Source organism: Natrix helvetica, assembly GCF_964273705.1.
Source record: "Natrix helvetica genome assembly, chromosome: 3".
Classification (NCBI taxonomy): domain Eukaryota; kingdom Metazoa; phylum Chordata; class Lepidosauria; order Squamata; family Natricidae; genus Natrix; species Natrix helvetica.
In genome coordinates this window covers 170,022,390-170,039,969 of record NC_138549.1, presented here as the reverse complement: position 1 = coordinate 170,039,969, position 17,580 = coordinate 170,022,390, and the positions used below count along the sequence as shown (strand labels likewise).

Below are 17,580 nucleotides of genomic sequence, written 5' to 3'. Positions count from 1 at the left end.
CCTGGACATAAATTGTTTCAACTCCTACCCTCAAAACGACGCTATAGGGCACTGCACACCAGAACAACTAGACACAAGGATAGTTTTTCCCCGAATGCCATCACTCTGCTAAACAACTAATTCCCTCACCACTGTCAAACTATTTACTAAGTCTGCATTACTATTACTATTAATCTTCTCATTGTTCCTATCACTCATCTCCCCCCACTTATGACTATATGACTATAACTTTGTTGCTTGTACCCTTACCATTTATATTGATTGTTTCCTAGTATGATTTGAGTGCTTATTTGTACCCTATGACTATCATTAAGTGTTGTACCTTAATGATCTGTGACGAATGTATCTTTTCTTTTATGTACACTGAGAGCATATGCACCAAAGACCAATTACTTATGTGTCCAGTCACACTTGGCCAATAAAGAATTCTACTCTACTCTACTCTACTCCACTCCACTCCACTCCACTCCACTCCACTCCACTCCACTCCATTCCATTCCATTCATTGGCAGCAGCATCCTACCATTTTGGTCTGAAAAAGTTCAGGGTATACGGCCGTGATGGGAAACCTATAGCACATGTGCCAGAGGTGGCACGCGTGTTGTCGCCCCCAGGTCAGCTCTCTGTGGCATTTCTTTCGTGAGATTCTGTTTCCCTGCCAAGAAGGGAACAAAAGAAAAAGATCTTACTTCTTGCTCCGCTGCCGGTGTTGGGATGCCTGGCCTCCCGCCGGCCAGCTGGTCTTTGGGTCTTTGCTGTGCATGTGCGCTTGTCTACGCATTTGTGTGTCCATGTATCTGCGCATGCATATGCCTACGTGCCCATGCATGCATGTCTTTGTGCATGCGCACGCACCTTTCAGTTTGGGCATGCACACGCGCAGTTTGGGCACTCAGTGTCTAAAAGGTTTGCCCTCCCTGGTATAGGGTCTCCTGCTTGAGCAGAGGGTTGGACTAGAAGACCTCCAAGATCCCTTCCAACCTTGTTATTAATACCTGCAATTTTCTTGATAGCTCAGTGAGGCATGGCTGCTCAAAACCTAGAGCCAAAAGATTTAGAAATATAAAGACTCTTTCTCTTCCTCCTGGTTAATCATACATTTTCACCTCTTAAAACATGCAAAACTATTCTGCCTTCAAGCTCTTCTCAGATCCGGCCTCCCCAGGCTGAATCCATCTGAAGGGACAGGATTACCATGGCTTTCTTTGATAATGAAGGGATGCTATTGAGCATGGAAGCCCATCTGCCTCGCGGCCCCTTCCGTCTGGCCCTGCAAAAGGAGAAATATTTGCATTGCAATTCCCCAAAGGGGGACGCCTCGCCTGGAGTAACCCTCACTGTGTACGTGTTAGGCAGGAAAATAATCAGATGCATTAATCAGATGTATAATCCTTTCACGGGTTTTAAGGTTGGGCTTGTTCAGTCTGCAGATGGACGGGCTTGGTCGTTGTTTCTTAGATTCCCTTGAGCCTATTATCGGCAACGTGGCTATGCGAAAGGGAGCAGGCTGGCACGTTTTCCATTGAAGAGCGTCCATATGTTGGAGCCAGTTTGGTCTGGTGGTTAAGGCTAAAAAGCAGGGGACGATGAGCTCGAGTGCTCCCTTAGCTCGGAAAGCCAGCTGGGTGACTTTGGGCCAATATCCAGGAGAAAGTGAGTTCTAGTTCCACCTTAAGGCATGAAAGCTGGCTGGGTGACTTTGGGCCAATCCCCATTGTTTTGCTATATCATATCCCTAAAAACAATTTCATTTATTTTTTTGAAGTTCTCACCTCTCTCTTTTGGGGATTCTTACCAATGCCCTCTTGTCTGGTCACACTTAGTTACTTTCCTCTTTACACATTTGCTGTTTTCTCAAATGCTGGCTTTGTGATTCCATTCTCATTCTTTCTGCATGATGACCGCATTCAACTTACAGCCAAATTTCTCCTAACTCTCTCCCATGCAACAGAACCGTCAGAAAACACGATCTTCAATAGAGCCATTTCTTCTTCTTTTGACAAATATTCCATTCTAGACCACTTGCCACTTTTTACTGCCTTTTCACTGGCCTTTGCATATCTTGAACTCAAAGGAGGCTAATATTTGTAGTTTGGGATTGAACTGTAGTGTCCCTATTGCCTTCTGAGCTTGGTTGTTTGCTTGCAGACGTTTCATTACCCAACTAGGTAACACCATCAGTGCTACAATGGAGGAGGAGGACGACTGTGGTACTCTCTGAATTGATTGCTTTCTTACAGATATTTCTTTACCAAACTAGGTAACATCATCAGTACTAGCAGGGGGTGAGTGCTATGGAGAGGAGGAGTGTAGAGTCCTTGCTGCTCTCTGAGCTTGTTGGTTTTCCTGCAGAGGTTTCATTATCCAACTAGCTCTCATACCAATTCGCCTCACAGGGCTTTTGTCTGGAAAATAGGAGGAAGGGATTTTAGGCATAATCAAGGCAGGATATAAATACATACAATAAATAAAAATAAAATAAAATCTCCTATTGTCATGGATTAAAATTGAATGTGGATTGAGTAGCTGCTCTCATTCAGATTTACATTCAGTTTTGGTCGCCAGGATGTAGAAAAGATGTGGAGACTCTAGAAAGAGTGCAAAGAAGAGCAACAAAGAGGACTAGGGGACTGGCGGCTAAAACATATGAAGAACGGTTGCAGGAACTGGGTATGTTTAGCTTAAGAGAAAGAAGGACTAGGGGAGACATGATAGCATTGTTCCAATATCTCAGGGGTTGCCACAAAGAAGAGGGAGTCAAGCTATTCTCCAAGGCACCTGGGGACAGAACAAGAAGCAATGGGTGGAAACTAATCAAGGAGAGAAGCAACTTAGAACTGAGGAGAAACTTCCTGACAGTTAGAACAATTAATCAGTGGAACAGAAGTTGCCTCCAGAAGTTGTGAATGCCCCAACACTGGAAGTCTTTAAGAAGATGCTGGATAGCCATTTGTCTGAAACTGTATAGGGTTTCCTGCCTGGGCAGGAGGTTGGACTAGAAGACCTCCAAGGTCCCTTCCAATTTCTGTTCTTCTCTTATCTAATCTAATCTAGTCTAGTGTGTCCTTGGCTGTTCCACTGGCACTGTTGGCTCAAGCTGACAAAGATGTTCTCCTACCTGCAATGGATGTTATGTCTTTGTCCAGCATTAATGGCTGATCCAGGAGCATCCCCAGATTGTTCCTTAAGGAGAAATGTGGCCTCATCCAGACTAGCCCTATGTGAATGCTTTCCCAGGTCAACTTTTCCTGTGCATACAAAGCCAGTTTCAGGAGGTAAATACAGAAACACAATCCTTTTCTTTGTCATCCTAACTTAGCACACAGGCAGGCTAATTTTAATAGGGCAGATGGGGCTAATTTTGTCTTATTGCTGTAAATGTTTACCCAATCATACTGTGGTGGTTTGGGTTTGTGCTTGGGGTTATGTGTAAACCTGGTCTTCGTGGTTTGTGAATAATAATTTATGGATTTAGCATGTTGTGTCATCTTAACCAAATATGGCTTGTTCAAGTAAACAAAAATGCTATTTATAACATATGGTCCAACCACAAGGAAAATTAAGAAATAAAATCTAATAGGAATTCTGTCTGTCTGTCTGTCTGTCTGTCTGTCTGTCTCTCTCTCTCTCTCTCTCTCTCTCTCTCTCTCTCTCTCAGTGGTGGGATTCAAATTTCTTTACTACCGGTTCTGTGGGCGTGGCTTCGTGGGCGTGGCTTTGGCCCAATCACCAGGAGAAAGTGAGTTCTAATCCCAATGTAGGCATGAAAGGCAGCTGGGTGTCTTTGGGCCAGAGGTGGTATTCAGCAGTTTCTGGCCAGTTCTGGAGAACCAATAGCAGAAACTTTTGAGTAATTCGGAGAATTGGTAAATACCACCTCTGATTGGCCCCGCCCCCATCTATTCTTTGCCTCCCGAGTCCCAGCTGATCAGGAGGAAATGGGGATTTTGCAGTATCCTTCCCCTGCCATGCCCACCAAGCCACACCATGTTCACCAAGCCATGCCCACAGAACCGGTAGTAAATTTTTTTGAATCCCGCCACTGCTTTGTGCCAATCACCAGGAGACAGTGAGTTCTAGTCCCACTCTAGGCATGAAAGCCGGATGGGTGACTTTGTGCCAATCACCAGGAGACAGTGAGTTCTAGTCCCACTCTAGGCATGAAAGCCGGATGGGTGACTTAGGGCCAATCACCAGGAGGCAGTGAGTTCTAATCCCAATTTAGGCATGAAAGCCGGCTGGGTGACTTAGGGCCAATCACCAGGAGACGGTGAGTTCTAGTCCCACTCTAGGCATGAAAGCCGGATGGGTGACTTAGGGCCAATCACCAGGAGGCAGTGAGTTCTAATCCCAATTTAGGCATGAAAGCCGGCTGGGTGACTTTGGGCCAATCACCAGGAGACAGTGAGTTCTAGTCCCACTCTAGGCATGAAAGCCGGATGGGTGACTTAGGGCCAATCACCAGGAGACATTGAGTTCTAATACCACTTTAGGCATGAAAGCCGGCTGGGTGACTTAGGGCCAATCACCAGGAGACGGTGAGTTCTAGTCCCACCTAAATAATGACTTCAGTTTTCCGAAATTTCCCAGACAGAATGGGAAATTTAGACTTTACACATCACCCTAACTCTCACACGGTTTATTTGATTTCTAGTTGAATGTACTACACTGGCCTTGTGTGTAACTTCCACACCCAAGTGACCCCAGTCATTGATATCATTCAACAAACAGGGGTTTTAAAATGTCTCAGCCCAATGAACGAACCCATTTGGTGTCTCTATATACAGATCGCTTTGCATTGTGCAAGAAAAGCCCGGACAACGTGCGAAATCTCCAGCTCTAGTTGAAAAAGGCATGATTGATTGGAATTTTCACTTTCCCCTTCTCAGGACAGTGAACTTTTGACGTTTAACATCTCCCAACACCAGTCGTGGTGGAGTGAGAACGGGCCAGGTTGCGTAAGGAAGGAGACACCCATGATCAGCATCAAAGGTCTGGACAGCCATTCGTACGTCTCGGTCATCGGTTGCGCGTTGGAGTACCGTTACATCGAAGTCATGCACAGCGCCCTGCAGATTCTGGTGGCGGTGAGTAGACCCTTTGGGTTCTTGACTTACGATGCATTGGAGAAGCAGCTCCTGGGTGTAGGAGATGCTCTCTGCTCGAAGGAATTTAACCTCAAGAGGAAAATTCACCATCATCATCATCATCATCTTTTAACGACCCCATAATCCCTTGCAGGGTGGAATCTGGGCAAGTGAATGGAGCTAGCAGAGTGTTTTAATGGCCGGATGCCCTCCCTGTCACCAATGCAGAGTTTTGTTCAGCAGATATACTCTCATTGTGCCCAGAGAAAGAAATATCTAGCCTCTACCTAGGATCAAACTCACGGCCTCCTGATCGTGAGGCGAGAGAGCTCCATCTCTAGGCCATCACACCACTCCCAAGGTCAAGAGGAAAATTGATGGGGAAAAAAAGATCTACCAGTGTAGACAGAAAACACTCCTATCGTCTGTCTGTCTGTCTGTCTGTCTGTCTGTCTGTCTATCAAATTAATTAATTAATTAATGAGCCCTACTGGTGGTGTTAGGGTGATGTGTATAGCCTATATTCCCCGTGTCCCAAAGGTGCTTTTTCAAGAGGCAACTGGACTTTCTGGGGTTTTTCTTTGAAGACGTTTCACTTCTCATCAGTGGTGGGTTTCAAAATATTTTAGAACCTCTTCTGTAGGTGTGGTCTGCTTTGTGGGAGTGGCTTGCCAGCCATGTGACCAGGTGGGAGTGGCTTGCCAGCCATGTGACTTGGTGGGAGTGGCTTGCCAGCCATGTGGCCAAGTGGGAGTGGCTTGGCAGTCATGTGACTGGGTGGGCGTGGCCGACTTGTAAAAGGTGGTGAAACTCACTTAACAACGCTCTTGCTTATCAACCAAAATGTTGGCTCAGGAACTCTGGCATTGAAGCACGCAAGTCTTAAAGCTGTCAGTTTACAAGACCCTTGCACTCCTAACCCTTTAGAAAAAAACCCCAGGGGTGTTCAAACTTGATAGCTTTAAGACTTGTGGACTTCAACTCCCAGAATTCCTCCTCTCGCTCTTCATCTTGATGATGTGCGGACGGGCGGGGGAGGGAGCTGGAACCGGTTCTAAATGGCACTAGATTTGTGGAACCTCTTCTATAGAAGAGGTTAGAACTGGCAGGAACCATGCTTGGGTTGTGGGTTGGACTAGATGTCCTACAAGGTCCCTTCCAACTCAGTTAATCTGTATATTCAGTTCCTCAAATCTCTCCTGATTATGTTTTGTTCCTCAGACTGTCCGCCATCTTTGTTGCCCACCTCTGGACTCAATCGATCTTATCAATATCTTTTTTTTAAGTGAAACCTTCCCATGGAGTGAAGTATGTTCACCAGTGTTCCTTGAACAATGTTGTTAACGTGACAACATCCTTTGGTATTGAATAGGCCTCCCTGAATAACGGGCACCATTTCCCTCAACTAATTTATTAAAACCATGTTTCACTGTCTATAATTTAGCAAGCTGATGCTTTCCAGTCCAGTAAAGGTTTGGGTATATCTATACCCAACTCTCGCTCTCCTCTGTATGTGTATGTGTGCGTGTGTGTGAGAGAGAGAGTGCGTAGATGGGCATGAATTTGAATCTTAAATTTAGTAGACTCAGGCGAAACAAGGGAAGAAAGCAAGGATACGCTCGCTAAATGTGGTATTTTATGGTGGCTGCCTGCTCATCGTTTCTGGAGTTGTTGCTTTTTTTAATCTGTTACAAGCAGCGGAACCATATGGCATGTCAAATCTTATTGCTTTCGATGCTCTCTTTGCTTGTTGTTCAGCAAAACCAAAAATTATTTGCTCCAGATATGCAACCTCAAAGCATTGTCTTTTGCTCCCCGAAACTTCACCGTATCCCTTGCTGTTAGGAAATCCTCTTTGACAAACAGAATAACAGAATTGGAAGGGACAGTGGGAGGTCTTCTAGTCTAACCCCCTGATCAGGCAGGAAACCCTGCGCCATTTCAGACAAAGGGTTGTCCAATCTCTTCTTAAAAACCTCCGGTGTTGGAGCATCCACAACTTCTGGAGGCAAGATGTTCCACTGATTAATTGGTCTGTCAGGAAATTTCTCCTTAGTTCTAAGTTGCTTCTCTCCGTGATTACCGTATTTTTCAGAGTATAAGACACACCAGAGTATAAAACGCAGCAAGATTTTGAAGAGGCAAATTTTTAAAAAGGTTTTTGCACTCTGCTGACCACCCCAAAATGGCCTGTATTTCGTGAAAACGGGCCCAATTTTTGGAAAACAAAAAGGCCACGTGTACCCTTTAGGAGGCTTATAGAGTGCTCCTGTGGGCTGGGGGGACACAAAAGAGCAAAAAACGGCCCATTTTCCACTCATTTTTGCGCTTCCCAGCCGCCAAGAGCACTCTGGAAGCCTCCTAAAGGCTATGCATGGCCATTTTTGCAAAAAAAAAAGGGGGGGGGGCTAAAAATGCTGTATTCTGTGAATAAGATGCACCCAGATTTTCACCCTCTTTTTTCCGAATGGCAGATTCAACTTTCTCTTATTCGTATCAGATTTAAGGAAAACAAAAATCTCTAAGTGTCTTTAATAAAATTTAATAAACAATAAGAGGGAGGATTATTAAAGTAAAAAAAGTTTTAAATCAACCAAAAAAATAAAGTAGCAAAGAATAGGAGAAAAAACCAATTCATTCACTTAAGAGGAGAAAAGGGAAGCGTTCCAATCACTTCAATCCACAAAACGTTGTTACATAGAAAAAGAGGAAAAAAAACTTTCTAAAGCAGTCCAATAAAGATAAATTTTCTTTTGCTTAAAGGACTAATTTATCTTTTTAAAAAAATTTCTTTCGGCAATCATGCTCTTCCGGAGCCGTCTCCGACTTTGTCAGCCTGGGGGTCTGTTTACCGCCGGGTTGGAGAACTTGCCTTGGGTCGATCAGGGACTTTGCGGTGTCCCTGAGACCAGCAAGGATTTGTCTCCCTGTCACCGTCTCTTCGGGACGGTTTAGGTCCATATGGATCGTGCAGCAGGTAAAAGAATCAACGGCGGTCTCAGACTTTCGAGACCGCACGTTGTGTCATTACGACGTCTGGCTCCAGATTTTCACCCTCTTTTTTGCGGGAAAAAGGTGGTGTCTTATACTCTGAAAAATATGGTAGTTTCCACCCATTGCTTCTCGTCCTGCCTTCAGGTGCTTTGGAGAATAAGTTGACCCCGTCTCCTTTGTGAGATGTTGAACCACTGCTATCATATCACCCAACAAGCAGAGACCGTGGAGACTTAAAACAGTTTCCAACTATTTGCTCTCTGTAAGCAAATTCCCGAGTTTCATAGATCCTTTTCCAGCTCAGATTAAATCCATGTCTACAGAATCACCGTCTCTTGTCCCTATCAACTTCGAAACAGTTCTCGGCTGTCGCAGCCATCTTTTTTGTTTTTCACATGGGGTGGGGGAGGAAGAGGCTCGGAAAGTCAGACCAGACAATAACAACAGAACATCCCGTGGGAAGCAAGGTCATTTCAACAGGTGTTGGCCAGAGACTGGAAGGAGTTGCCAGGAAGATGCCAGAACACCTGCAGTAATTGGACAATGTGACCTGTGACACTGAGAGAAGGGAATATCTATCCTTTAAGTATACTATAACCGCGGGAAATAGTTAGAGCTGGTTTTGCTTTCATGCATGGCGAAATGAAGTGGTGTGGGGTTTCCTGCCTAAGCAGCAGTGGTGGGTTGCTCCCAGTTCGGCCCGGATCAGGCGAACCGGTAGCAGCAGCGGCGGGAGGCTCTGCCCACCTGCCCAAACGCTTCTGCGCATGCACAAAAGCTTATGCGCATGTGCAGAAGCAGAGAGATAGAGAGAGAACAAGCGAACCAGTAGTAAACAAAATTGAAACCTGCCACTGCTAAGCAGGGGGTTGGACTAGAAGACCTCCATGGTCCCTTCCAACTCTGTTATTCTTTTCTGAAATGATGTACTGAATAAAACACTTCTTTGAGTAACCTGATCACCTCAGAATGCTGACTCAGTTGGGTTCATCAGTCGGAACCTTGACAGTACCCTTCTGTACAGAAAATGAAGTATTATAATATATAACAGAATTGGAAGGCAACTTGTAGGTCATCTAGTCCAACTCCCCACCCAAACAGGAGACCCAACACCACTTCTGACAGATGACAGTCCAGTCTCTTCTTGAAAGTTTCCAGTGATGAAGCTCCCACAACTTCCAAAGGCAACTTCTTTTCCATTGGTTGATTGTTCCCACTGTCAGAAAATTCCTCCTCATTTCCAGGTTGAATCTCTCCTTGATCGGTTTCCATCCATTATTCCTTGTCTGGCCTTCGGGTGCTTTGAAAAATAGCTTGACCCCCCTCCTCTCTGTGGCAGCCCCTCAAATATTGGAAGACTTCTATCACACCTTCCCTGGTCCTTCTCTTAAGAGAAGCAGAGCTTATTTTAAAAGTGCCCCTCCCTTAAGAAAAACACCCCCTCCCAGCCCAATCTACTTCTAGAAGCATTTCCTGAGGATAGATACATCAGGTTCTTACAATACAATAGCAGAGTTGGAAGGGACCTTAGAGGTCTTCTAGTCTAACCCCCTGCCTAGGAAGGAATCCTATATCGTTTCAGACAAATGGCTATCCAACATCTTCTTAAAGACTTCCAGTGTTGGGGCATTCACAACTTCTGGAGGCAACTTCTGTTCCACTGATTAATTGTTCTCACTGTCAGGAAGTTTCTCCTCAGTTCTAAGTTGCTTCTCTCCTTGATTAGTTTCCACCCATTGCTTCTTGTTCTACCCTCAGGTGCCTTGGAGAATAGCTTGACTCCCTCTTCTTTGTGGCAACCCCTGAGATATTGGAACACTGCTATCATGTCTCCCCTAATCTTTCCAATTGAAATATTTATGGGTGAGTAGAAGAGAGGCAACTGAGGAAGAGGGAGGCAATCCAATTAGGCTAAACTTCCTATGTTTCTTCCCTCAGGCTATAATAATAATAACATACTCTGCCTGAAAACAATGCTCTTTGTTATTTCCGCAGCCGCGCCTCACGCCCGGCTTCTGTTCTTGGAGAGAAAAGCAGCTGATTCAAAAATTGCCATCCGTATCACACCATCTGTGTTTATCCAGCTCTTCCATTCTGAAGTCTTTTATTTTTCACAACTGCTGCATCACGTCAATTAGTGGTGTAGAAAAGAATAAGATAGAATAGAATAGAATAGAATAGAATAGAATCAATGGTGGGATTCAACATTTTTTACTCCTGGTTCTGTGGGCATGGCTTGGTGGGCGTGGCTTGGTTGGCGTGGCAGGGGAAGGAAACTGCAAAATCCCCATTCCCTCCCAATCAGCTGGGACTCGGGAGGCAAAGAATAGATGGGGGCGAGGCCAGCCAGAGGTGGTATTTATCAGTTCTCTGAACTACTCAAAATTTCCACTACCGCTTCTCCAGAACTGGTCAGAACCTGCTGAATACCACCTCAGAATAGAATAGAATAGAATAGAATAGAATAGAATAACAGAATTGGAAACGACCTTGGAGGTCTTCTGCTACAACCCCCTGCTTAGGCAGGAAACCCTATACCTGTGATGGCACATGTGCCAAAGGTGGTACACAGAGCCCCCTGTGTGGGTAGGCGAGCAGTTGGCCCAGCTCAGCTCCACCGTGCATGCAAAGAAGCCTCCCGCCAGTCAGCTGATTTTGGGTCTGTGCTTGTGCGGAGGGGGGGGGATGGCAGGGCACATGCAGGAGATGTGCCCGCATGCGTGGTGTGTGTGTGTGTGTCACATGCACAGGAATGGGGGTTACGCACATATGCATGGGTGGGGGGGGAGCATGGGGGACCAATTTTTGGTCCTAGGAGGCTCCTAGGTCCTCCTTTTTGGTTCAGGGTATTTAATTGTCTCTCTACAGAATTGCCTACAGGGATAAATACATATGTAAATTGGGTGGACAGACTTAAGGCCAGCCTCTGATTATGTTGGTTTCACCATCAGCTTGCTGCTGTAAGCATCCCTTGCCTCTAAATATAAATGTGTAAGAATAGTTGAGACGTTTGGCAGGCTGCAAGAAATGTGCAGCTCCCTTATGTACAAAACATATGTGAATTCAGGAATAATCTCCTCCTCCTCCTCTCCTCCTCCCCTTCTTCCCCCTCCTTGTAAGAATGAACATAACAGGGGTCAGGGTCCCAAGTAACACCCCCAACGAAAGAAGACTCGGAGGCTAGAAATTCCTCAAAGGTCCATTTTATTAAGAGATGTCCTATTGGCACATCTGGGAAAAGTTGAATCTGAAAGCTTCCAAGTTTTCCCCACCCAAACAAAAGTTCAAGTCCCTGCCCAGCACACACATTTCTGTCACATGGCCCAATCAAGCACCATCCAAAACTGGTGATGCCTTCCAGTCACACCCCTCAAGGTGCAGGGAAAGAAGTCCTTGACTCTCAGAGAAAGGAATATTATTATGACTATATATAGCTCCTTACTCCATATAATCCCCCCTCCCAGTTTCTCACAGACTGCATGTGGCAGGCCTGAAGATCGAAGGCTCAAGATGCCTCCCAGGCCTGACAACTGCTAGGCCTCAATTTGCACACTTAATGAATCCCACGAAATGATTGCATGATTTGAATTCACACCATTCAATTTCTGTTCCCATAGAAAAAAATGGCAATTGATTCCAGCTTGACAGAAATAGGCAATGAAAAATTTAAAACATAAGATACACACACACACACACATTGTATATTAATTATTGAAGCATTACAGTAAAACATACATTTCTGGTTAATGAAGTCATATAATAGTTAATAGACATCCAAATTTTAAAAAGAAAACAATTCTCCCATAAATTTTAGGCATCCAACATCTTGCTCTCGTTCAGCTGTGAGGATTTTGTGACATTTAATTATATCAAACGTTTGCTCCAAGTTGAAACTTTTTAAAAAAAGACAAAACAAAACCTGCACTTTTGTCCTCTGATGGAATTTTCCTTTCTTCTCTTTTGCACGCATGAAGACACGCAGTGTGTAAAACCTCAGCTACTACTCCTTGAGCGCTCGCCTCAATTTCACACATGCTTGCTTTGCATTCACTATCGTTGGGGTTGCGTTAAATGCCGCCTGGTACCCATTTGCAATTCACACTAAATCGAATATTGTGTTAGTGAAACTCTCACCAATCTAAGCTTACCTTTATGTCCGTTTCCCATTAAATCCCCATTAAATCCAATTGAGGGGACCATTAGTTTGAAAGAGGAATAAAAAGTGTCCATCTTTGTTAAAGTTGAACAAATGTTTTGGTCGCCACGATGTAAAAAAGATGTGGAGACTCTAGAAAGAGTGCAGAGAAGAGCAACAAAGAGGATTAGGGGACTGGAGACTAAAACATATGAAGAACGGTTGCAGGAACTGGGTATGTCTAGTTTAATGAAAAGAAGGACTAGGGGAGACATGATAGCAGTGTTCCAATATCTCAGGGGTTGCCACAAAGAAGAGGGAGTCAAACTATTCTCCAAGGCACCTGAGGGTAGAACAAGAAGCAATAAGTGGAAACTAATCAAGGAAAGAAGCAACTTAGAACTGAAGAGAAACTTCCTGACAGTGAGAACAATTAATCAGTGGAACAGAAATTGCTTCCAGAAATTTTGAATGCTCCCAATATTGGAAGTGTTTAAGAAGATGTTGGATAAACCTCTCTCAACAAAGGAGGAGGGATATGACCTATCTTCTGTCTACAACACAATCCTTTCTGCGGTTTCAAGAAGTTTTCACACCCCATTTCCACTCTGATTCAGGTGACCCCAAGGGCACAGATAAACCCCCAAGTGGTTTCAAGAGCTCCCAGGGAGAGTGCTAACAACCAGATGCCTGCAAAGAAACACAGTCTTTCCATCCCTGAACCCAATCATCTTGCCAGAACTAATCCTTCCATCGCCCCCATCATTCTGCCAGAACTGATGAAGCTTTTAGAGGATGAGAAGTCAAACTACTACTACTACTACTACTACTACTTCTCCTCCTTTTCTTTCTCCTTCTTCTCCTTCTCCACCTTCTCCTTCCTCTGGTTCTGCTCCTCCTCCTTTTCTTCTCCTTCTCCTTCCTCTTCTGCTTCTGCTCCTCCTCCTCTTCCTCCTCCTCCTCCTCTTCTTCTCCTTCTCCTTCCTCTGCTGCATCTACTTCTGCTCCTCCTCTTCTTCTTCTTCTTCTCCTTCTCCTCCTTCTCTTTTTCTCTTTCTCCTTCCTCTGCTGCATCTGCTTCTCCTCCTCTTCCTCCTCCTCCTTCCCCCTCCTCCTCATGGGGTAGGGGGTGGGGGTGGGGAGTGGAAACAGTCCAGATGTCTTTTGAAAAGGCACCTTTGAAATATCCATTTCTACAGCACCTTCTGATGTAGAGGCACGCGATTCATTCGTCCAGGTTGTTGGAGATGGTTAACATTCTGTGTTCTAACATACCTCATTGTTTTACCTTTTGTGTGGCCCTCACCTGAGGCATTGCATGAACTGGAAAAGCTCCTAGTCCTCAACATACAACAGTTCATTTAGTGACAGTTCAAAAGTTACAACGGCGCGGAAAAATTGACCTGTTTTTCACACCCGCATGACTCTTACTGCATCCTCACGATGCCGTGATCCAAATTCGGATACTTGCCAACTGGTTCATATTTATGACCATTTCTGTCTCCCAAGGTCACGTAATTCCCCCTTGGCGACCTTCTGACCGGCAAAGTCGATGGGGGAGACACATTCACTTAGTAGCAGACGGGTTGCTCACTTAACAATGGCAGTGACTGCACTTCACAACGGGAGCCAAGAAAGGTTGTCAAATGGGGGCAAAAGTCACTCAACAAACGCCTCACTGAACAACAGAAATCTGGGGCTCCACTGTGGTCGTAAGTCGAGGACTGCCTGTAATTTGCAGGGGAAGGAATTTCCTGCAAGGTGGCTTCCAGTTTCACGTTTCCTAAGTCAGCCTCAACAGCTGCTCGGGGGTTGACTTGGCACATCTGTTGCTTCTCAACTCAGATGCAGAGCAGACTCGCAGAAACCTGACACTGAAAAATTTAACACTGGGTCTAATGACAACATATCTTCCTGGGTCTAATGGTCCTTTCAGACACTGGGGGGGAGGGGGGGATTCCGGACAGTAATGGGAAGGTCCTTTGCTCCTTCCTGAAGATTCTGACCATGGTTCTCCTTTGCAGGACTTTGTTATTATTTATTATAATCCTCTTCCCCCAATCATTAAACGCCTCGATGTTCTGAGCTTCTCCAGAACATGAAGCAGACTCCTGGTCCCGACCAAACCCCCTTTTATTCATTGACTGTGAATTCTGCTTATTCACATCCACCAAAGTCTTTCAAGGGAGGATTTACAGTCACAGACCTGCCAACTGAACAAGGATCTTTAAAATCCTCTCTATCAAAGTATCTATTTGAATCCAATTTTTAAAGCCTTTTTTAAAAAAAACACATCCACCAAGAAATTGCGTTATTATGAAGGGAAGTCTTGGTTATTCCCATTCGTCTCTAACATATGACAGATTGAAACTTTGCAGAAATACGCTTCGTGTCAATTTGCAGCAGATGACACAGTAAAAAAAAACCTGGAACACGATCTGTTGCCATATGTTGCCTTTTCACCCTTAATCTTTGCCCTCTAGCAAATATATTTTCAAAGGTAAAAAAGGTTACCGGTGGCCCATCTGGGTACCACAGTTCCATCTTCGCCAATTGTTCCTTAGAACTTTCCAAGCACTTCTGAAAATCTTCTCACTAGCTCTTCTCTAAACATTTTTGGAGGTTTTACATTCAGGAGGAATTAAAAGCAGCCAGCAATGCTAGATAGATAGATAGATGATAGATAGATGATAGATAGATAGATAGATAGATAGATAGATAGATAGATAGATAGATAGATAGATAGATAGATAGATAGATAGATAGATAGATAATAGGTAGGTAGGTAGGGAGATGATAGATAGATAGGTAGGTAGGTAGATGACAGATAGATAGATAGATAGATAGATAGATGGATGGATGGATGGATGGATGGATGGATGGATGGATGGATGGATAGATAGATAGATAGATAGATAGATAGATAGATAGATAGATAGATAATAGGTAGGTAGGTCGGTAGGTAGGTCGGTAGGTAGGTAGATGATAGGTAGGTAGGTAGATGATAGATAGATAGATAGATAGATAGATAGATGATAGGTAGGTAGGTAGGGAGATGATAGATAGATAGGTAGGTAGGTAGATGACAGACAGACAGACAGACAGACAGACAGACAGATAGATAGATAATAGGTAGGTAGGTCGGTAGGTAGGTAGGTAGGTAGGTAGGTAGATGATAGGTAGGTAGGTAGGTAGGTAGATGATAGATAGATGATAGATAGATAGATAGATAGATAATAGGTAGGTAGGTAGGTCGGTAGGTAGGTAGGTAGATGATAGGTAGGTAGGTAGACGATAGATAGATAGATAGATAGATAGATAGATAGATAGATAGATAGATAGATAGATAGAGATAGATAGATGATAGGTAGGTAGGTAGATGATAAATAGGTAGATAGATAGGTAGATAGGTAGATAGATAGATAGATAGATAGATAGATAGATAGATAGATAGATAGATAGATAATGATAGGTAGGTAGGTGGGTGGGTGAGTGGGTAGATAGGTAGATGATAGATAGGTAGGTAGGTAGGTAGATGATAGATAGATAGATAGATAGATAGATAGATGATAGATAGATAGATAGATAGATAGATAGATAGATAGATGATAGATAGATAGATGATGGATAGATAGATGATAGATAGATAGATGATAGATAGATAGATAGGTAAATGATAGGTAGGAGGTGATAGATACATAGGTAGGTAGGTAGGTAGGTAGGTAGGTAGGTAGGTAGGTAGGTAGATAGATAGGTGATAGATGATAGATAGATAGATAGATAGATAGATAGATAGAGAGAGAGAGAGAGAGAGAGAGAGAGAGAGAGGGTTAGGGTTAGGGTTAGGGTTAGGGTTAGGGTTAGGGTTAGGGATTGTTCTAAGTTACTGTTCTGACCGAGGCTTCCCAAGAGTATGAAGCAAACTCCTGGTCCCGACAAAAAACTCTTTTATTAATTTACTGTGAATTCTGCTCATTCTCATCCAGCAAAGTCTTTCAAGGGAGGATTTACAGTCACAGACCTTATCTGGCTTGAAGAGCTGCCATGCCAATATCTGAAAAACCTGGCAAGGAGTCTCAGAGAGTCACGAACCAATTAAGCAAACTAATGGTGGCCTGCAAACTCCACTCCCCTTTCGCTCCTCTTTTATTCCCTCTGGGAGGGGCCATTCATCATCCACCTGTGGCCGCACTTCCAAGTCGACCCCTGTTCTTTAGCTGTTCACTTCGTCTGGCAACTCTGCACATACGTACACTGGGAACAGGCTCCAGCTGTTCGTCTGCCTCACTGATGTCTGATTCTGAAGGTATCTGATAACTGGCATATGGCTCTGGCTCCCTCTCTGCTTCCGACACAGAGCCCTCATCAGAGCCTTCCCCAGACTCCAGGACTGGCCCATCTTCCTCCCCAACCTCCTCATTGTCCGAATCTGCTTCCAGCTCTGCTGGCTGCTGGCTGCTGGCAGGCCACAACAGTTAAGGGCTACCTGTACATAAAATTCCCTGATTGATCAAAGATTCACCTACATACTTATCATCAAAACTGAGACTCCACCATGATGGAGCTAAACTGCAAATACGTTTTTCTCTCGGGGATAAAACTTTCCTGCACCTCAGGCTGATGGCGATGAAATTAAAAACCTAAAAAAGGCCTTGTTGCATGACATCCAAGATTCCTTTAATATAGCAGTATAGAGCTTGGAGCCCCAGGGAAATCTTGGAGGTATTCCCTCCAGGCAAGGACCAAGATGTAATCATAATTGTTGACAGAGGAAATTAAATCCACCAGGAGCAATCATGTTCGTTCTATTTACTTTACTTTAATTCAATTCAATGTTATGGCTTTGAAATTCAGACCATGGTTCTATTTTTCCTTCCTGCTCCTCCTTTTGTTATTCTCACGCATCCATTTTTTGGGGGGGCCCTTCCGAGGACTAAGATGCTCTCGTCTCAAGGGGTCAGGCAGGCTCAGCTCGAATACAGGTACTCCTCGACTTCACGACCGCAATTGAGCCCAACATTTCTGTTGCTAAGTGAAACATTTTAACAAGTGAGTTTTGCCCCGCTGGAAGACCTTTCTTGCCACAGTTGTTAACTGAATCACTGTGGTTGTAAAGTGAGGAACACTGTTATTAAATGAATCCGGCCTCCGCATTGACTTTGCAGGTCAGAAAGTCACAAAAAGTGATCACCTGACTCCAGGACACTGCAACCGTTGTAAATATGAACCAGTTGCCAAGCATCTGAATTTTGATCATGTGGCCATGGAGGTGCTGCAATGGTCGTAAATGTGAAAAATGGTCATAAACCACTTTTTTCAGTGTCGTCGTGACTGTTGTGGTCCGCCAGCAGAGCTGGCAGCAGA

At 44.3% G+C, this 17,580-nt stretch overlaps 1 protein-coding gene across 4 annotated transcripts in view; it reads left to right on the top strand.

Moving 5' to 3' along the window:
- NKAIN4 (sodium/potassium transporting ATPase interacting 4) overlaps positions 1 to 17,580 on the top strand; it is a gene marked incomplete at its 3' end in the record, with an annotated part of 125,508 nt that overhangs the window by 78,064 nt on the left and 29,864 nt on the right. For all 4 annotated transcript variants that reach the window (XM_081949829.1, XM_081949827.1, XM_081949826.1 and 1 more), the window contains exon 4: positions 4,890 to 5,087. In XM_081949829.1, coding sequence (XP_081805955.1) covers positions 4,890 to 5,087 — 198 coding nt within the window. The remainder of the gene's footprint in view (positions 1 to 4,889; positions 5,088 to 17,580) is intronic.